Consider the following 22,020-nt stretch of genomic DNA (forward strand, 5'->3'; position numbering starts at 1 on the left):
GGATGCAGTCTGCAAAGGGTCTAGAGCACATTAGTTATCCAAGAAGGTCTGGAGTTGATCAGCCACTGTGTTACGCAAAAAGGGCAGATTAGAGCCAGGGCAATAATTGGCTACATTACTTTTGTACATGGCTCTACTGAAGGAGGAAAGTTATTCTCTGTGATATGATTTTGGATGAATCTGAATAAAGATCCAACTCAAATCATGCCAATTCTGTATCACAATTAATATAACTGACCTGAGTGCGATGACTGATGATATTTGATAATGGCTGGAGCATTTGTATCTGACTGTTACGTTGCTCTGTGTGTATGCTTTCAGTTTCAACAAAGGGGGAGAGTGACTGTAAAACAGTTTGTCAAAGGTTCTTACTGAACGAGCATTTTTGTGCACAGCTTTTTGACTTGCTGGTGAAGACTGCATCAACTCCAGGGCATTTGGATACTAAATTAGCACAAGTCCTGATTTTGTGAACCATGTTGCTGTTTGGATCTACACCAACTAATATAGGGGCAAAGCTTTGCTTGCATCATCAGACAGTCAGATAGTGAGTTCTGTACAGATAACAGGGAAGATACATATTGGTAGTAAAAAATCACAAGAGGTATTGAATTAGATCTTATATCTTTTGCTGAATTTCACCTACTTCCCTTCCTCAGTGTAGGATCTGTTGCCCATATCTTTTGCCCCACGATCCTCAGCATATCCTTTTTGGTGATCAGTAGAAAAAGAGAAAAAAAACCTGGTAGGATATGTCCAAATGTTGATTCCCCTAGAACTCCTCAGGTTAAGGTCCTCCTGATCACCACCTTTTGATACTATCCTTTATGTAGGATTAAACCACTACAATGCAGTGCATCCTATCAATATCTTATGAAGGCAGTCGAGGATGATCACATGACTGGTAATATCAAAGGACACTGGGACATCCAGCTGAGTCACATTCTCCTTTCCTTCTCATCAACCATGCCGTTTCTATCGGAACACCAGGCCTAAAATGAGACACATAGTTCTAGTTATTTTGCAGGAAAGTCTCTTAGGTGGTAATATTTTTCCATAATATTGTCTACATGTTTGTTGAGGTCCCTCACCATTTAGGAGCACCTAGTCTTCTACATCATTTGTTCTATGAAGGTACAACTTCAGCAGCTGTAACTTTTGCACAGAACCCTCATAAAATTTAAATACACTCAAAGGACCTTGCAGAAGCAGAGTGGGAATAACAAGTGTGACGTACCCCAGGCAAAATCTTTCTAATATTCTTAGCATTGCTCATGCATTCCTGAGTGTATTAATGCTTAGGAAACACATCTCTAGGGAAGCAGATAATTTGGTACAAATTGCCTCGTCTCATCTATATTTGTCATAGAGGCTGCTTTGTTGAGCTTTATATTATGTGGAGCAGTTAGGCTTCTACATGTGATGCTTATTGTGGAAAATTTAGGTATTAATGAAGATCTTCTTCCAGAGTGGGGATAAACTTTGCAAGATAATGCTTTTCTTGTAAGCCTAAAATCAAAACAATTAGAATCTTATCAGATTTTGAGAGGAGACTATTGCTACACTTTGATGTAAAAATCTTATGAACATACACAGGTAAGAACTTTTCCTTTATATTAATCAGTATCCAAAACTCTGCTCCACTTATTCTACCATCCTGAGGTTACTCTCAAACAGCAGTGCATTTCTTCTTATGGCAAACTGCTCTAGTGCAAGGAGTTTTAAAAGTCATTTCTATTTGCCCTTTGAAAAACCAAATACTAAGTATTAACTGTATGAACACAAGCCCTAAAACATGCCTTTGGATTTCAATTGCTGTCTTCTATTTTGTTTAGTTTTCCCACAATCTCCTTATGATATTGTATTAGGAAACCTGAGATAATTATGGTGCTGATGAAAAGGAGAGTAGGAGACTTCTTTCTGTAGCAAGAAGTGATATTTGCCTCTTTATATATTTACTGCAAATTAGCTCAAAAAATTAAATATAATAAAAGAAAAAAGATGTTGGTAAGAGCTGCTCCTATGTGTTATGTGATGGAAAGGGCTGTCAGATGAAAGGTTTACTAAGTGGAGCACCCACAAAATGAAAAGGAAGGGTTACAAAAACTGCCAGAAGGGAACGATTGACAGGCTGCCCCCTGTTCTCTGTGACTGTTCAGTGAGAAGGGTTCAACAGGTGCTGGTGCTTACAGAATTGTGGGAGGAGCTGAAGTTTGGAGTTTGACAAGTAGAGTCAAACTAATAATTCTCTGCAGAAGGAAAAAGGAAAAGTTTGTCCTAACTGATACAGTTTTAGGTTTAAATCAGCTTATTAGTTAAGTGTGAAAGCCAGCGCTAATTTACACAGACAAGATAGAAGGGGGGGGTGTTTTTGGCAGAGGAAGTGGGTAGTGAAAGGAGACCCCCCTTCAGCCAAGTGAACAGGGTTATGTCTTTTGGAGAAGAATAATTCTTGTCCAAGGCTGCTTCCACACACATTGGATAATCCACTTTCAATACTCTTTAGTGAACATTTGGAACTGCTTTTCCATGTGTGGAACAAAAAATCCACTTCCAAAGGATTGCTAAAGTGCATTGAAAGTGCATTATTCAATGTGTGTGGAAATGGCCCAATTCTTGTCCTCTAAAAAGCTGTTTGGGCTCTGAGGAGGACACTTGGTCTGGTGTGTAGGGTAAAAAGTGCTGTATTGAAGTTAGAACACTTAAGCTGAAAAGTGAAATCTATGAAGAAGCCTTGTTAAAGTAACCTGTCTGAAACTACTAACTTCTCACTTTTAAGATTTGTAGCTACTGAAACTAAGCTTTAAGAAGATTATTGTTCCTAATGCTTATGAAGTATTCTGTTCTACAATCAAAATTTACCTCAGTTTTTCTTTCCCTGTCTACCTATATACAAACCCTACCAGTTCAATAAACTTGCTGTTTCCTTTTGAACTTTACTCAGCCTCTAGTGCCATGGGCTCTTGCTTTTCCCCTACCAAATATTTGGGCTGGGATATAAGCCATAAATATATATGTGTTAAAGTGTGGGACAAAAAAGCCTTTAAATTATACACACTACCAGAAGCTGCCCAGCCACAGCAAGTAATCTTGACTGTTTTGGAGGGGAAATCTGCCTTACAGTGGTGCTTATGTCCTAAATTACTATTCTGGAAAGGTGGTATTTGGACCTCATGAAGCCAGTGCTATTCTACTGGAAGGGGGTGTTGATGCAACCATGTTTGTGCATGAGTTGATAATGGACAGTGCAGTGCTGCAAACACATGCTTCATTTCTCATATGCTGATTGATGCCACTATTGTGAGATGCAGAGCAGCAGTGCTATATGATGCTATTGCACCCACTGGTTTTGAGCCATTCTGCCCAAAACACATCTATGTCGCCATTTGGTTATCAACACTAATTAGTTTGTCTCCATTAGACTGGGTCATATATTAACATAGGGATTTGATTAATAGCTATACATATGGATGGGGTGAAATGGTCAATATATTGGCTTAACAAAAGATAGCTTTGCTTAGCAGTAATGTCATAAAGACAGTCCTAACATCGCAAATTACAAGTCTGATTCCAAGGATGAATTTCCTTGCAAAATGATAGCAAAGACATGGAACCATCTACAAACAGTTCCATAGCTCACCAGTGGCAATTCCCATGAATTTATGTTGAATAAAAATTACATCACACAGACAGAGAGAACTGTCCTCTGAAAACTGTGGGACAATAACTGTAGCAAGGCTTGGTTCCCATTAAATGTGTCTCTATGGGGGACATTGAGAGTGTTTCTCATGGATGCTTTCTTATAGTCTGTAATACATGCAACAATATTAGTATTGATCTTAGTTTTTTCCTTTACTCTTTCTCTTACAGTAATGATGGAAATCATGAGAGAACACAATCAGACCCTTTCTCTCGAGGAATTTATCTTAACAAGACTCTCAGACAATCCTGAGAAACGTGTTTTACTTTTTGTGTTGTTTGTGATTATCTATATAATGGCCATGTTTGGTAATTTGCTAATTTTGTCATTGTTCCTAGTGGACTCTCACCTTCACAGCCCCATGTATTTCTTCCTTTTCAATTTCTCCATCCTTGAAGTTAGCTACACCACATGTGTAGTACCCCAGATGTTGACACATCTTCTTGTGGAAAAGACAACTATGTCATTCAACCGATGTGCCACACAGTTATATCTCTTTCTCTCCTTTGGAATCACAGAATGTTTGTTGCTCACAGTCATGTCGTATGATCGTTTCGTGGCCATTTGCAATCCCCTCCATTACAACCTCACTATGACCAAGCAGGTGTGTGCAACCATGGCAATTGCTTCCTGGGTTGGAGGCTTCCTATTTTCTAGTATGAATACAGTGGCTACCTTGATGTTGTCTTTTTGTGGTCACAGAGAAATAGATCATTTCTTCTGTGAAATGCCAGCGATGGTGAGGATAGCTTGTGCAGGGATGCGTCGAGCACAGATTGTGGTGTCCATCAGTTGTGTGCTTACTCTGGTCTTCCCTCTGCTTTTCATATTTTTTTCTTATGCCCGGATTCTCCACACTGTCCTTGGCAGTCACAGTAGCATGGGAGGACACAAGGCATTCTCCACGTGCTCTTCACACTTGGCTGTGGTCACTCTGTTCTTTGGAACAGTCCTTTCCATGTACCTAAGACCTCATTCCAGGTCCTCCGTGGGACAAAATAAAATTACATCTGTGTTTTACATTGTTATCACACCAGCACTGAACCCCATGATATATACTTTAAGGAACAAAGAAGTAATACGTGCCTTAAAGAAGGTTATGTGTCAGAACAGAAAACTGAAGTAGATGTTCACTGGTACCTCAGATTCTGCTCCAGAGTTGTAGGTCATAAATGTTTGACACTAATTTTGAATTAATTGTTCTGTAGTTGTCTTTGTACTGGCAGGACTTTCTGTGTTACATATGCAAATAAAAATGTCATGGGAGTACATTTCTATTACATCAAGAATGTATTGCTGAAAACAGTGAAATACCACATATTTTGAGACATGGATTTGCTGTTTATATGGTTTGTAGTGAAATACTATGGACTACACCCCAGATAAAATGAAAGGAAGGTAATAAAACATCCCTCTTACTAGACCTTCAAGCAAGGGAGATTCAGGCAGAGCTCAGAATTTTCATAGGACTCCCACCAACCAGTCGGAACACATCAGCTTCAGCATGGAGATGTTTTTATCGCTTTATTTATTATTTTGTTAATTATTTGTTTAGTATGTTTTTATCTCATTTTTCCTTCAAGGAACACAGGATGTTGAAAGTAGTACTCCTTTCATTTTATTCTCACAACAACATTGTGAGGAAGGTTAGGCTAAGAGAGAAAGATTGGTCCAATGTCACCCAGCAAACTTTATGTCAGTCAGAATTTGAACTCATGTCTCTCAGAACCTAATCCAGTAGTCTAACCACTACTGACAACTTTCCCCTCAGTGCCTAGGAGAAGGTATCTTGGCCAACACAATCTACACTGTGTATTGTGAGATAGAGAGTAAAAGCATTTTGCTTTCTGTCAAAATTTAGAACTTTAAACAATAGATCGCAGACAACATATGAGACTGCCTTATACTGAGTTATTAATTGGTCCATCTAGCTGAGCATTGTAAACCTAGATTGTCAGAAGCTCTGAAGAGTCTTAGGAAAGAGGCTCAAAGTAGACATTCAGATTTTTAAAGAGATGGATCTGAGTTCCCCATACCCAACTTGGGTACCCCACAGCCACACAGCAGCTGTGGGGAATGTTAAAAAATAAAGGATATCCCAAACAGCCTCAGAATGCCACCTTAGGGGAAGGAATTCTCACATTCCTCATAAAAATGTCATTTATTCAGAAAATTAAGCTTATATGTTCAATATACATACTGATTAAGTGTTAGTAAATAACCGGTCCTTTTCCACTCAACCTTACTTTAAAATAATCTCAGTGGTATCATACAAAAATAGTTTTTGTTGTTACACAGACAAGCAACATTCATCATCAGGGAGTTGTGGAAATTAAGCTATACCTGGCTCTTTCAGATGGATTGTTCAGCTTTGGGACACTGATATCGGCCCATAAGGACTTCAAGACTGATGAAGTATGCCAAAACCTGATTTATATCAAAATAAAATAGGTTTGACAGGTGAGCAACCTAATCCATTGTAAGATTATTTCAATTATTACATTTTAAAAAAAATTGCTTAACTGTTCCAATTTCTCCTGGTTGTAGCTGGACCTAATCAAAGGATCAGTCTTTCTTCCAGGCTAGTTCATTTCTCCTTCTCCTTGGCTATTGAAAACTATACTCATGATATTGACAGTTTCTGAAGGCCATGACCTCCTCCTAATAATTTTCAGCAAATGGAGCATCCCTCTTCCTGTCTTCTATCCTCCAATCAGAGGAAAGTAAGACCACTCTGTACACTGATACTGTGGTAAAAGCAGGGCTTTTTTTCAACGGGAACGCAGTGTAACGGAGTTCCGGCACCTCTTAAAAATGGTCATATGGCCGGTGGCACCGCCCCCTGATCTCCAGACAGAGGGTAGTTTGCCTTCTGCACTGCTCGGGAGTGTGGAGGGCAATCTAAACTCCCCTCTGTCTGGAGATCAGGGGGTGGGGCCACCAGCCATGTGACCATTTTCACCAAGGGCAATTTAAACTTTAATCCTCCCCACTTTTTCCAGCTGACCCAAAGTAACGTCATTGCGCGGTCTTGAGTTCCACCACTGAGTTCCATCACCTCTTTTCCCAGAAAAAAAGCCCTGGGTAAAAGGAACACATTAAAAGTGTTTCTTCTTCAAGAAGCTAGGCCAATACTTGGAAAACAGATATTCATAAACTTCCAGTAAGACAATAGGAACAAACTTTTCTGCTCATTGCCTTAGTGAGGAGCAGAGATTAGACTTACAGCCTGTTTTCTCTCCCCACTCCCAGTAGAGACAGAAAAGACAGAACATCAGAGAGATGGTTTTCTGCTCTGCAATTAACAAAATCACTGTCATTAATGTTCTTTCAGGTAGAATCGTCAAAAAAAAAATAGCCCCATAGTTAAATTCTAAACTAATCTCCATGCTAAAGTAACAAAAGTTAAGGTGTGTTTCATAGAGGAGTTGGGTTTAATTAATTAATCATTCCCAGAATAGTATTCTAATTGGATATCTATGTCTGCAAATTGTGCCTTTGCCGTTCCTTTCTGAAGTGTGCTACATTCTGGCAAGTATCTGCTGTGGGGATACTTCTGCCTCAGAGCCTAGTTTACAATGCATAAGGGCAGTTGTGATTTGAGTAGGCATGTCTTTGCACTCAGGTGCTTATTCATGCTATTCTTGTTGCTGCTCCTGTTCTCTCCTCTTGTATGTGAGGATATGAACAACAAATGTGACTTCACAAGGGGCATCTCAAGTAACATTTATAGGTTAGGAGATATAATAATTGGTGGAGCCCTATCTTTTATACATCCCAATGTTGGTTTAATGGAATTTAAGGCACCTCCAAATTGGTTTCCCTTTCGTTTTGGGTAAGTTGCTGTTTCGTATTTGGCAGTAGTATAACCATTTGCCAGAAGGTCTGAGAAAGACAGAATGTTTAGCCGGTATTAATCTACCAGCCTTAGATGAGGCTAGGGTTTTTTAGTATATCATGTTAAGATTTTGTGAGTATCCTTGGACCCCGCCTGCCAATGAATTTCACAAATCACCATTGCTGCTAGGAGTTCCTTTTCAATTACTTTTTCCCAGGGCTTTTTTTCTGGGAAAAGAGGTGGTGGAACTCAGTGGGTTGCCCTTGGAGAAAATGGTCACATGGCTGGTGGCCCCACCCCCTGATCTCCAGACAGAGGGGAGCTTAGATTGCCCTCCGCGCCGCCAAGTGGCGCAGAGGGCAATCTAAACTCCCCTCTGTCTGGAGATCAGGGGGCGGGGCCACCAGCCATGTGACCATTTTCAAGAGGTTCCAGAACTCCATTCCCCCGCGTTCCCCCTGAAAAAAAGCCCTGCTTTTTCCTCATAAATTGGCCTCTTATTTAGATTTTGCCAACCTAGCTATGATGATCTGCACTACTGTGACCTCCAGATTGGACTACTATAATGCATTCTATGTGAGGCTGCCTTTGAGAATATCTCAGAAACTTCAACAATTATAAAATGTACCTGTAAGTATTACCCTCCATTAAGTAATCTACAGTCCCCAGCCCTCATAACCTCTGCCCATGACAAGCCCATAATCTTCAGTGTAGCCATTTGGGAATGAACAAAGGAAATACCCCTTCTTTTCTCTTTAGTAGAAAAGCTGATTAGATACAAATTATTTTGAATAATATAGCTTAACTGGTTTACTGTTCAGGGATCTCTTCAAACTGACTGGAGAGGGGTCTTTTTGCTTGTACATTGTGTTGGGTTTTGCCTGTTAAAGCCATAATGAGGGGTTGACAGGAATACTGCAGGTTGATGTATTATATGGTCAGAAACTTGATGCATCTGTAGATGAAGGGACAGCTCATGATTGGCTTGTGCAGCCAAGTGTATTGGGGAGGGAAACACTTTTGTTGCTGAGCAGCATCAACCAAGCTCTTAGTTGCTTAGACAACATATGTGGGGAGGGAGATAGGGCTTAATGTTTCTTGGACAGCTTGGATATACAGGCTGAGAAAAAACTTGAGTAATGTTCACCAAGTTTGGAGCAGGGTGGATTTAGACACAACACTGGTACTTGTTAAAGGCAACATGTTGCAGCGACCCACACTTAACATATGTGATGCTTTCTTGAGGTTTCCATGACATAGATAAGTCAAGACAAAAATTTTTCAAAGGGGGAGAAAAATCTAATTCAGCCGATATTGTGCTCACATAATCCCATTAGCTTCTACTGCAGTGATCTTCTGTTTATATCAATAAGACTTAAAAGTGCTTAGCTTTGGTTAGGATATGGATTTATAGTCAACTTCACTCCTCATACACATGCGCAATCCATATACCATCTTCTGAGTCACACTTCTCATTCCAATTGTAAATTTCACTTTCCCATTTTTGTAGTGGTGATGTATTGAGAATCCTCTGAGCCTGTGTTGCTAGTTACAATGAACAAAATATTGTATATTTTGGATGCGGCCAGCTTTTCTAGTGGTAAAAAAGGAAGGAGGTGCTACCTTCAACCAACAGAAAAAACTACAATGGGACCTGTATGGATAAAATTTATGTAAGAGTTAGGAAGGGAATTGTGCAAGACTCACTGAAAAAACTGGCTGAACTCAGCGCATTATCTTTGACACAGGTGTTTAAGTCTCAATGTCTGTCTCATTGCAGCATGGCACCTAAAAATTATCAACAAGCCCTGGCCTTGATATTTGCCATTGATGAGATTAATAAAAATCCTAGACTCTTGCCCAATGTCACTTTAGGATTTGGTATCTATGATAACCAATTTATCGCAAGTTGCACTTATGAGGCTGTTGTGGATATGTTGTTTGCTCAGCAAAGGAAATCTCTCAATTTTAAATGTCACTTAAATAAGGATGTGTTGATTGTCATCGGGGGGTACAGTGTTGAAACCATCTCGCAGATGGCCACTATCCTGAGTATTTACAAGTTTCCACAGGTATGTGCATATATATTCAGAAATAAACAGCTGTTGTTGTCCAAGTGTACGGTGATTTAATTTGCCTTGAATCAGCATGATCAAACATGCATAACAGTTCTGGGGGGATATAGTAAAGGTTATGTCGGATATTTTACAAAGGAATGTAATTAAAACCCCGGAATTGTTGTTATTATGTATGAACCTAGAAGACTTTGATAAAATGGACAGAGTTATGGTATTTTATATGATTACGGCAGCCAGAATGTGTTATGCACAGTTGTGGAAGACTCAGGAGATACTATCTATGGAGGATTGGATTTTGAAAGTTCTGAATATGGCAGAAATGGACAAGTTAACAAGGAAATTGAAAGAACAAGAAGAACTGGAATATACATTAAGCTGGGAAAAATTTAAGAAATATGTGGAGAAAAAGTGGGACATGAAGGGGAAATTGTGGTCTTTGGATAGTTGTTAAGGGGAGATAGAAATTTACTTAAGGTTAAAAGGGGGTATATTATATTTTAATGGAATAGTATAGAGTTAGAGAGTTACAGTATTATAGTAGTATAAATTTAAGAGTAAGATAGTATAATTATTTGGGAAAGTATAAGATTGAATAACAAGATTGTATGGGTAATAGTAAGTATATATGATATTTTAGGGATGTAATAGAAGTAATAGATTTATAATATAGAGAATAGGGAGTTAAGGAATAGTATATTTTATATATATACATGTACTTATTATATGGCTATATAATTTTTACACTCTTAATTTAGATAAGTATTATATTATGATAGTTAATATAAGTAAATAGACTAGATATATATTATATATCTTATTATAGATTTTAGGATATGATATATTCTTTAGATTAAGTTGGGGATGGAAAACTGTTGGGAGTCACCAGAAAAAGGGGGGAGGGGAAAAGATGGGGAAAATGCAATGGGGTGGAAAATGGCAATGACTTGTATGTTTATATTTGTTAACCCATCCAATAATTAAAAAAAAAACACGCATAACATGAATAACAAAGCAGAGAATGCTTATGTTCTGGCTTGTGTATCTCAAGATGATGGTTGAGTGAACAGGATAAATTCTGCTAATCATTTCCACAAATGCAAGGGAGGGTGTTTTTCTCTGGTTCTCATTTCTGCTGCAGAATGCTGGCTTACCCTTCATATTGTTTCGGGTGTCCAGTCCACTGCAAGCAGAATTTTGGAAAGATCAATGGGCTACAGTGAGAAGGAGGTGGCATCAAACTTCCATTCGTAGAAATGCCTTATGATAGGAGAAACAATCAGTGGGTCCAGCCCAGTGTGTCTACCTTTGATTAATGTGAGTTTTTGAGGATGGAGGAGGAGAATGAATCCACATCATCATAGAAAGTCAAAATCTATGGAAAATCTAAATCAATTGGATCCTTCCCAGTTATATTTTTGTGTCTTCTCCCTACCTGAATTTATGATCTTTGTTATGACTAATCTCCCTGTCTACTACTTTAATTGTAATCAGATCTTGACTTTTGATTCTCCTGTTGTTGTCCATTGAAGTTATATACAACAAACAATGCAATCAACTAATTAGATATTTTAATTAAATCAGTCTCTATGTATGCAGATTATACAGATATTAACACATGCACACATACTGCATTGTAAAGTTCTTGAATTACATATTGGATCAGCAGAGCTCTACAAAACAGCAGGTTGTGTTTATGTTTTTGTATGTGGGGGAAGCAGCTGTAGGGAATAAACTGCTGCACAGAGATACATGGGACATAGATAACAGTGGTGTTTGAGGAAATACTCTCTTAAAAAAGCTTGGTGCCGTTTGGATGGAGAATTATGATATTATTGAAAAAGTAATCTAAATAATACACATTTCTTGAATGCTTTTGATAAGCAATCAATCAGTCTTATCCTACCTCGCATGACATTTTCTATTTATTGGATTCCATTGTTTTAGAACTGTTAAATGATCAAATTCAGAAAGTCATTATTAGCCAAATTGCACAGGATGATACATAATGATTGATAAGTATTTTTAGCACAGATGAATTGGGGGGGGGGGTCTCTTCCAAATCTATCTGTTAAACTCTGTGTATGTACAAAAGATGGAAGTCTAGTGTAGAGTTATGCATGCTATTAAAACATGGGAAAAAATCTATTCTCACCTGTTTCTGCAGGCTGAAAACTTCAATGGATTGTGGTCTTTGTGGTTAGAAACTCATTTGTTACTTGTAACTAATATTTGCAGTTAAAATTTAATATTGGAATAAAATTAAGTTTTATTCAGTAATTATTTAAGTAATTATTCAGAATATTTGAAAATATAACCTGAAAGGCAAAATTGAGGACTTTGTGTTTCTAGAGGACAACTGTCTAGAAAGTTCTAATTTTTTCTCCATTCTCCAATAACCTACATTCTCCCTACTAGATCACTTACAGTATATATGAGACTACGCTAAGTAAGAAAATGGAATTTCCTTTCTTATACCGGATGGCGCCAAAGGAATCTATGCTGTATACAGGAATTGTCCATCTACTTCTGCATTTCAGATGGACATGGGTTGGCCTTATTGCCTCTGATGATGATGATGGGGAAAGTTTTGTTCAAACCCTGGTGGCACTGCTTGCCCAGAATAAAATGTGTGTTGCATTTTTCCATAGAACTGCAGCCATAGACAGAAGATCTTTGTTTTCATATATGAAAAACATAGCAAGAATGTATCCAGTACTTTCTTCAACTTTAGCCAATGTAATTATTGTCAGTGGGGATTCTCGGTCTCTACTTCCTTTAGTACTTTTATTGGAAAGTTTTGAGTTTACTGAAAAGAATCATATAGGGAAGGTCTGGATTATAACAGCACAATGGGATCTCATAAATACAATCAGTGTGGACGGCTTCACATCAAAAACCTACAATGGCACCTTGTCTTTTGCATTCCATACAAATACAGTGCCAGGATTCTCGAACTTCCTCAAAACTCTAAATTCTGATAAGTCACTGATGAATTTTCTCTGTGTATTCTGGCGAATAGTGTTTAGGTGCTGCATTCTCAATGAATATATAGAAAACTGCAAAAACTGTACAGGAGACGAGGAGCTGGAGAGCCTACCTGGATACATGTTTGAGCTAGATATGACGGATCAGAGCTACACTATCTACAATGCTGTCTACGCTATAGCTCATATATTGCATACATACTTCTACAGAAAAAGAAGCATGCTGGGTAGAGGGTCAGATCAGTTGAGCATTCAACAATGGCAGGTAAATCCCCATTGTTATATACTTCTGGATAAGTTTGAAATTGTGTCAGAGAGCTGAAACCATATAACGTATCGGTCACACAGAAATGCTTTGGAATCATCGAAGAATTATCAAAAAACCCAGACTGGATACTAATAAAGACATATTCTATGGTAATAAATCAATTAGAAGATTACAGAAATTTGATTTTTTTTTATTTTTTTGAAGTTTCCTTCTCTGTGGTCTTAGGTTGGGGTGGTCACTTCCTTCATATTGACAGAGACCTGGTGGGTGAAGCTTGGTGGATGGCTTTTCTCTGTCTTGCGTGTCTACTGTTCTTTATTATTCTTTATGCTTGTTCTTATGTCTTGACTGTTAGAGTTAATGAGATTACTGATGGGACTAGAATGGCTTCTGGACTGACCTGGGGATTGAGAAAGAAGCCCCTTCCAGTAGGAGTCATCAAAGATTGATTACCCTGCCAGTCTCCAAGGAGGAGCTTCTACCCATGAGTTGTGACAGCTCCTCCCTAGGATAACTGTGAACGGGACTTCATGTAACTGAACAAACATTGTCCAGGCTGGAGCAAACACAACTTATGAGATATATAAGAGCAGTGTGTAGAGAGTGCCCTCAATTCATAGCTAACATATGGCAACTCCAGGTGGGGTTTTCCTGGCAAGAGACTAACAGAGATGATTTGCCACTGCCTGCCTCTGATAAAAGCAGAAGGGCCTTCTCATTATTTTGTCAGACTCTGTTGTAGAAGTGTGCTCCTGAAGGAGTGTCTCTCACCTACTTTCCTTTAATCATGTGGTTAGCTATGGTGTGTCTTAATTTTCTTGTTGTTTCTCTGTCTTACTGGGTTTATAACAATACCACCAGGAATTTAATTCCAACCTGATTAATTAACCTCTCCCATAGTACTGTGCCCAAGCTTTAAGACTCCTTCATTGAAATATGTGGTCATGAGGATGAGACTGTCGTATAGTAATAGCATATAACTCTAGGTTTAAGAATAAACAAAATAAAATGTTTAGCAACTTTTCTTCAGTAAATAAAATGGTGTATGTTATTAACTTTGAACTGAGTGGTCACAATGGCCATTTCCACACACGTTGAATAATGCACTTTCAATGCACTTTCGCAATCCTTTTGAAGTGGATTTTTTGTTCCATACATGGAAAATCAGTTTCAAATGTTCACTAAAGAGTATTGAAAGTGGATTATCCAATGTGTGTGGAAGCAGCCAATCTTTCATTTCACAAACAGTCCTTTTAAAATCCTCCTTTTCTCTTCAGAATGTACTTTGTTCAATCTTTATTTTATTTTGCTCAGGTACTCTCTCCCTTTTTAACTCAGGTTTCTGTCAGTTTCTTTCTCTCACACTCATACTCTGACAATATTAGGATTTGGCTCCTCTGTGTCCTACTTTTCTCTTAGTGCTTTTCACAGCAGTACATGGGATTCTAATCAGAAGAATGCTTTTCTAGATTCTGTAGACTGCTGACTCCCCTAGCTGTTAACTGTGGACTCTCTCTCTTCACATACTTCTTAGCTCCCCCCCCCCCCAATACACTCTCAGTCACCAAGCAATCACCTCACTCATTTATCCTCCCTTTTCACTCCCCGTATTCTTCCGCTATTTACCAAGCATTTAAAGAAACACACAATGAAACCTTGAAATCATTACAAGGAGGCATCCACTGAGGCTTCCCTATCAATAGTTGGTGTGTACCAACTTCCAAGTAGCCATCAAGCACATAGTTTCCAATGAAGGATAGCCTCTGATGTAACAGAGCCCCGAAGAGTTTGATCTATTATCCCCATTGGCATTTCCAACTTTCTGGCTCTGTATGCCAGGTTCACGTAGCCTTGGCTCCACCTTTTGAGGGTAGGCACAGATACCAGGCACTCATGGATGATGTGCTAAAAGAGACAAAGAGAGTTAAATTTTCTCACAGCCCTGAATCTATCAATATAATAATTCAAGTCCCTTCTAATGTTCAGGCAGTGCTACTCAGTTTCCTGCAGATGCTTTGGAATAGGGCAAAGGGAAATTATTTCCTCAGATTTGTGAAAATCTAAATTCACCTTAGGGATGCATGCACGATCTGTCCTCAACACTACTTTGTCATTGTGGCAGACATCAAGGTCCATATCCACAGAAAGAGCATGAAACATGGGAATACTCTGTGTGGAGATAATGGCCACTAAGAAGCCATTTTAAAGTTCCTTTGTGGGCATAATGCCAAAGGCTTGAAGGTGCTTTGGATGTAGCCCATAAGTATTTAAGTTCCAGGGGGGGAACGTGCGGGCTACAGGTGGATTCAGAATACTGCTCCCCTAAAGAACCTCTCAATGTGAAAAGGAACCTCTCAGTGCGAGGAAGAGAAATCTCACTCCTTTTTTGTTCCCATTACAGCAAAGATACCTGCCACCCAGCTTTTAAGGGTGATAGTACTCATGCTCTTATCCAACCCTGACTGAAGGAAGACCAAAACATCTCCTGTTTTTCAGATGGGCATGCATTTACTTTCTTACTGATTGATGTTGATGTTGGTGATGATGATGATGATGGAGAAAGTTTTCTTAAAATCCAACCAAAAGATTGATGACCCTGCCTGCTTGCCTGCAGGGAGGTGCTTTTACCCATGAGTTGTGATTGTGCCACCCTGGACCATTAGAGAACTGCTATTCATGTGTACTTAAAAGTTTTTTAGAATGTTTGTAGAGGACATGCCAATGAGGGTCCATTCTATAAAGTTTGTTCTGTTCTTTCCCAATGTAGCTCCACTCTTTCCTAAAAAATGCCCACTTTAACAACAGTGTAAGAGAAGAACTCCAGTTTGAAAATGGGGAGTTGTTGACTGGATATGATATCATTAATTGGGTCACCTTCCCCAATCAATCCTTCCTTAAAGTCCAGGTTGGAACAATGTCACCAGGCCAAGAGTTTAGTATCAATGAGGATTCCATTGTGTGGAATACCAGATTTCAGCAGGTAAGAATTATATGCACACCTTATAAGTCACCTTTGAATGGAAATTTGTAACTGTCCTGGATGCTGTGGCACAAAGTTTGGGGTATCCGTAGTCCAGGAGTGAAGTGCCATCACAGAAAATGCCTTGTCCTTAGTGTCTCTTGAAATCATCAGCACAGGATAACTGCAAGACAAGTGAGGACTCTAGCCAAATGGTGGTGATGGTTTTGATCGTGTTCCTTGTTCTATGATGTATTGGGATTTTTGTTGGTTTTAATGTTTTTAATGTGATTATATTATGCATGTTTAAACTTTTTAGCCACCTTGGTGGCCCTTTTGAGGGCATAAAGGCAAGGTAGGAATTTTGTAAAATATAAACAAACAAACCACCAAACCAGCCAACCAACAAACAACCTACTCCGTAAGTTCAGGTCTCTATGGGCCAAGCTACACATGATGAATGACACTTGAACAGCAAGTGTATTTCTCCCTGTTCACTTGCCCTCCACTCAATCCACTTGCCGTTCAAGTGTCATTCGTCATGTGTAGCTTGGCCCTATGATACCAGGCTGTGTGATGAACAGAAAAAAGTGGCATGGTGGTTATGCACATTAGCTGATGTACCTTTCCTCTGCTTTTTAAGGATTTCTCTCTAGTACTCCACTCCTTCTTAATTCTAATTGAACGTGTGCATTTTCTTAGACTGCTTCCAGAGTTCATTTGTCTCCCCCACCCATGTCATCAGAGCACACATCTACAGAAGTGAAGCACTGAAGAAGAACAAACTTGAAGTGATTGCTATAGTGACCATCACTGCCTTGGCAAATCCTGGGAGATTCTGAGGGTAGTTCCTCGGGAGAGGGGAGTTTGGGGAGGATGTGGCATCGCTTCTGGTTAATGCTCTAGCAATCTCCCTTAATGACCATAGAGAAATGGGGAAATTACTAGAGCACATCTATTTGTTATTGCTTACTCATACTATGTATTTCCTGTGCAGTAATCAATAAGTGTAGTCCTCAGCAGAGTTAAACCCTTCTATGCCAAGGATTGTAGAAGGTGTAACACTACTAAGGGTTGTGTTAAATGATATAATAATGGGGGGAAATAACTATTATACAAGTTTTTTATACATCTGAACTAGCAACAAAGCCCGTTGTGGGAAAAACTACAACAGACTCTAGAAAGGGGAGGGCAGGCAGGCCAGCATTCCCTCCTTCATCACTGACTCATGTCAGATGAAGGTAGTGGGGGATGGCCATCTCCTCTGCACCTGATCCTTGCTGAGTGAATGGGAGGTGGGCATTGAGTCCTGCTTTGCACCTGATCTCAGCTGGGTGGGTATTGCCACCTTCTCCACACCTGATCCAGGCAGGGTGAAAGGACAGGCCTTGTCACCTGCTGTGCGCCTCATCCCAGCTGGATGAAGTGGGGGAGATTGCTATCTGTTCTGCTCCTGATCCCAGCTGGGTGAAGAAAGGATGGGCATTGCCTCCTTCTCTGTGCCTGATTCTGGCTGGATGAAATGGGGGGGGGGCATTTCCACCTGCTCTGCTCCTGATACCCACTGGGTGAAGGCAGGAGGCAAGCATTGGAGGCAAGCATTGGAGGAGGTAGGCATTGCCACCTGCTCCACTCCTGATCTCGGCTGAGTGAGGGGGGAGGGGGCATTGTCACCTGCTTTGCTCCTGATATGAGCTGGGTGAAGGTGGAGGGCAGATATTGCCACTTGTTCTGCACCTAATCTCAGTTGCATAAAGGGTGGGCAGGCATTGATACCTGCTCTGTTCCTGATCTCAGCTGGGTGAAGGCAGCAGGTGGGCATTGCCAGCTGCTCTGCTCCTGATCCCAGCTGGGTTAACAGGGCGGGGGGCATTGCCATCTACTCCCCTCTTGATCCCAGCCTTGTGAAGGGAGGCAGGCATTGCCACCTGTTCTGCTCCTAATCCAAGCTGGGTGAAAGTGGGGGACGGGCATTGACCCCTGCTTTGCTCCTGATCCCAGCTGGGTGAAGACAAGGGATGGGTATTGTGACGTGATCCGCTGTTCCCAGCTGGGTGAAGGCAGGGGGACAGGCCTTGCCACCTGCTCTGTGCCTATGTTTGGCCTGGACTTCCTGCCATGGCACACTCTCTTCAGGTCTGGCTGCCTCTTCTGGTCTTCCCTCTATAGCAGCACCCACTAGAGATGCATCAGGGTTAGAAGTGAGTTGTCTTGAATATGCTTAGCCTTTTATATAGTAGGATATATATGAAGGAGATCAAAATTGCACATAGAAATTGTGCAGCAAATGTAAACAGAGGTTTGGATGTGACCAGACTTTTTGTTCAGTCTCACCTAATTCTTTTTTTATTAGTTAAAGGAGCAAACCTAAGCATGTCTCCTCAAAAGTATATATGATATGCAATCGAGCTTACTCCCAGAAAAATGTTCATATGATTGCAGTCTAAGTCATACTGTTATCTAGGCAAAACCACAACTAGAAAAGTTCACCTTCTCTTCATATGGACTGGTTTTCCTGCTTTTGTGAATGGTCATATGCTTTTAAATAAGATATAATAATGTTAAAGATATATTTACAGATTCACAAGGGTGCGTGTGCTCTTTTTGTTTCTTAATGCAATAGCGAGTCGAGTTTCATTTGAGCCTCACCTCTTGTATCATAAGAGTACAAACTATCTTCCTCTAGGGCTTTTGCAGCCAGAAATTTTTGATATCAAACAGAAATAATATCATACCTGTAGGTATAGAACACTGTGACTATATATGTAAGAAACTACATAAAAATCATGAATAGAAAAGGTAGCAAAGATTACTATTAACAGAGCAGTGATTTGCTATAAATATTAAATATATGCTTCATAAAATGAAGGTAACATTTAGTGCATTATATAAGATCTTAATATTCCCTGAAAGAAGGATGGGGGGGGGGGTGAAAAATGATAGTGGGAAGCACTTTAGGGAAATGCTGCACCTTGGGATTGTTTGAGCAATCCATGGCCACACATCTTTCAATTTTATTGTGATTAGGTACCGCCCTCTTCTGTATGTGTAGAAAGCTGCCATCTTGGATACAGCAAGATAGTACTGGAGGGAAAAGATTTTTGTTGCTATGGCTGTGATAGATGTCCAGAAGATACGATTTCTTCTCAGACGGGTATGTTTCAGTGCAGTTTTCCTTGGAATTGTCAGATATATGCTCGTACCAATGCTTTAACAGTGCAAGCCTAAACAGACTTCAAAGGAACTTAGGTTGAAAAACAATTAGTTGGCCAATCCTTTCATTTCAGTGCCATCCTAAGCAGAAATGCCTCCATCTATTTCCATTGAAGTCGATTGGTTTAGAAGTCTGTAACTTTACTTAGGACTGGATATGGGCACGGAACAAAAAAAAATGTACCATGAACCACGGAACTGGACCCGTTATGAACCAGTTCATGGTTCGTTTGGTTTAAATGCCCCTTTCTGGTCTTAACAGCGGCAGGGGAAGGGGCTTTTAACAGTTTAAAGGGCCCTTTCCTGCCTTGCAAGCGGCAGGTACCTCTAAACTATCAGCTGGAAGGCAGTGGGGGGATTCCCCCCTACCGCCTTCCAGCTGATAGTTTAAAGGGACCTGCCAGTGTCAGGTCCCTTTAAACTGCCCAAACCCCAGCCCCAGCCCCACACTTACTTTATCCTGCAGCGCAGTCATTCTTCTCCTCCCAGGAGGGGCGGGAAGGCCATTTTCGGCCTCTTCTGCCACCCTGGGGGCCTGCAGGGCAATGGAAGGGGCTGAAAACAGCCTTCCTGCCCTTCAAATGGCTGCAGTGGCAGCCATGTGAGGGGCAGGGAAGCCAAAAATGACATCCCTGCCCCTCAAATGGCTGCCGCAGTGTCCATTTGAAGGGCTGGAAGGCCATTTTCAGCCTCTTCTGTTGCCCTGCAGGCCCCTAGGGCAGCGGAAGAGGCCAAAAACGACCTTCCCACCCCTTCTGGGAGAAGAGAAAGGACACTGCACTGCAGGATAATGTAAGTGTGGGGGTGGGGGTAGGGCGGCTGGGGTTTGGGCAGTTTAAAGGATCCCTCTGCCACCTGCCAGCTGATAGTTTAAAGGGACTTGCCATGGCAGAGCCCTTAAAGGGGCAGTTTAAATGGCCATTTCCCTGGACATTTAAACTGCCCCTGTAAATACGACCCAATGAACCAGCATGGAAAGGAGCTTCCATGAACTCTGGTTCATGAACCCTGAACCGTGGGTTTTTCGTGGGTTTTTTTGGTCGTATTTAGGTTCATGCCCATCTCTGCTTAGGACTGTACTGTTTGTGTCTGAATTCAAATTGGAGTTGGAAGGCCTAAGATTGCAGAAATATTAAGGGATTTCTGTATTAAGGGGTTGAATCTAACTGGCTAGTCTGTAAGGTAAAAGGATGAAAGGGGGACTATGCTTAGAACATGGGCCCTGCATGTACAAAGGTCATGTGGGATAGGGACAATAGTAAGTAAGCAAAAAACAAAAAAACCCTAGCTGAATCCAACTCCAGGGTTCAGATGGAGCACAGCCTAATTCTAAATCTATGTTTGTCTATAGCCAAGCATTTGGTCCAAGTAAAACTAATGCAAGAAAAGTCATGAAAACCCAGTTTCCATTTCTTTTAGTAAGACAATTGCCACTAATCATGACTGGATAAAGGCCATTTTGCTTAGAGAAATACATTTAAAAAAAAAATTGCACACCCATTGCTTGTTATCTCTCTATTGGTCATTTCGTCTTATGGATTTATTTGTGTTTGTAAAGGAAAGCCATGCAGAAGTAATTATATATTCTCTAGCATTAAACTTGCAATGTGCAACACTGAAATGAATTACTGTCTTTGTTTCTTTCAGATGCAGTCTATTGTGACATATGCCCCGAAGATCAGTATTCAAATAAGAATCGAGACCAATGTATCCCAAAGCTTCAAACCTTCCTAAGCTATGAAGAACCTCTAGGCCTCATTTTGGTCTCTCTTGCTATTTTATTTGCTACAATCACAGGACTGGCCATGTGTACTTTTCTGAAGAATCGGAATACTCCTATCGTCAAAGCCAATAATCGGAACCTCACCTGTGTTCTTCTCTGTTCTATTCTACTTTGCTACATGTCTTCCCTGCTGTTCATTGGGAAGCCTGGAAAGATGACCTGCCTTTTCCGGCAAATGGCTTTTGGCATTATGTTTAGTGTCTCAGTGTCTTGTATGTTGGCCAAAACCATCATGGTGGTCTTGGCCTTCATGGCTACAAAGCCAGGCAACAGGGTGAGGAAATGGTTGGGGATGAAAGTAGCAAACTCCATTGTTCTTTCCTGCTCCCTCCTTCAAGTAGGTGTTTGTATTGCATGGCTTTGGACCTCTCCTCCTTTCCCAGAAGCTGACATGCATTCAGAGGCTGGGCAAATCATAATAGGGTGCAATGAAGGATCTGTCTCCTTGTTCTACTGTACACTGGGCTACACTGGGTTTCTCGCCCTCATTAGCTTCATTGTAGCCTTTCCAGCCAGAAAACTGCCAGATACTTTTAATGAAGCCAAATTCATCACCTTCAGTATGCTGGTGTTTTGCAGTGTTTGGATCTCCTTTATTCCAGCATACCTGAGCACTAAGGGGAAAATGATAGTTGCTGTGGAAGTCTTTGCTATCTTGGCCTCCAACACTGGAATACTGGCTTGCATCTTTCTCCCCAAATGCTACATTCTTGTTCTAAGACCTGACCTCAACTCCAAGAAGCTGCTAACAGAGAAAAGGAATTAATCTTGTTTCTAAGAGTATTCAATCTGATTTTTCTTTTCATTTTCATTGCAATGGATCAGCTCCCTTGTTAGTTGCAGACTGCTTCCTGTGTTCTGTGTTCCATGCCCTGAGGTCATGTCCCAAAAAACCTGCTGTGTTAGAAGTCAGAGATAGGAATATTACCCAATTTGATTTGAAACTTGTATTTCTTTTATGTTTCTTTTGTGCACTGGATGAATTTTTTTTCTGGTCAAAAATTCGATTCAGTAGTCATGTTAATGATACAGTTCACATGTATTTTTATGTAAAGTATGGTAAAATAAATAGATGCAATGGGAAAACTATCCAAGAAAATTGGTAGGACAAAAACACTAACAAAGGACAAAAGTCAATGACAATCACAAAGTGGCTTTTCTGTAATTTAGAAGTTTAAATGAATTTGTTTGGGATTT

General features: G+C 40.3%; 1 protein-coding gene across 1 annotated transcript in view; it reads left to right on the forward strand.

Annotated features, from left to right (window-relative positions):
* LOC129339154 (vomeronasal type-2 receptor 26-like) overlaps positions 1 to 21,589 on the forward strand; it is a 30,864-nt gene extending 9,275 nt beyond the window's left edge. Inside the window, exons 4-7 of the mRNA XM_054993758.1 lie at positions 9,319 to 9,610; positions 15,636 to 15,848; positions 18,855 to 18,981; positions 20,688 to 21,589. Coding sequence (XP_054849733.1) covers positions 9,319 to 9,610; positions 15,636 to 15,848; positions 18,855 to 18,981; positions 20,688 to 21,589 — 1,534 coding nt within the window. The remainder of the gene's footprint in view (positions 1 to 9,318; positions 9,611 to 15,635; positions 15,849 to 18,854; positions 18,982 to 20,687) is intronic.
* Positions 21,590 to 22,020: the final 431 nt, after the last annotated feature.

Source organism: Eublepharis macularius, chromosome 12 (genome assembly GCF_028583425.1).
Source record: "Eublepharis macularius isolate TG4126 chromosome 12, MPM_Emac_v1.0, whole genome shotgun sequence".
Taxonomy (NCBI): Eukaryota; Metazoa; Chordata; class Lepidosauria; order Squamata; family Eublepharidae; genus Eublepharis; species Eublepharis macularius.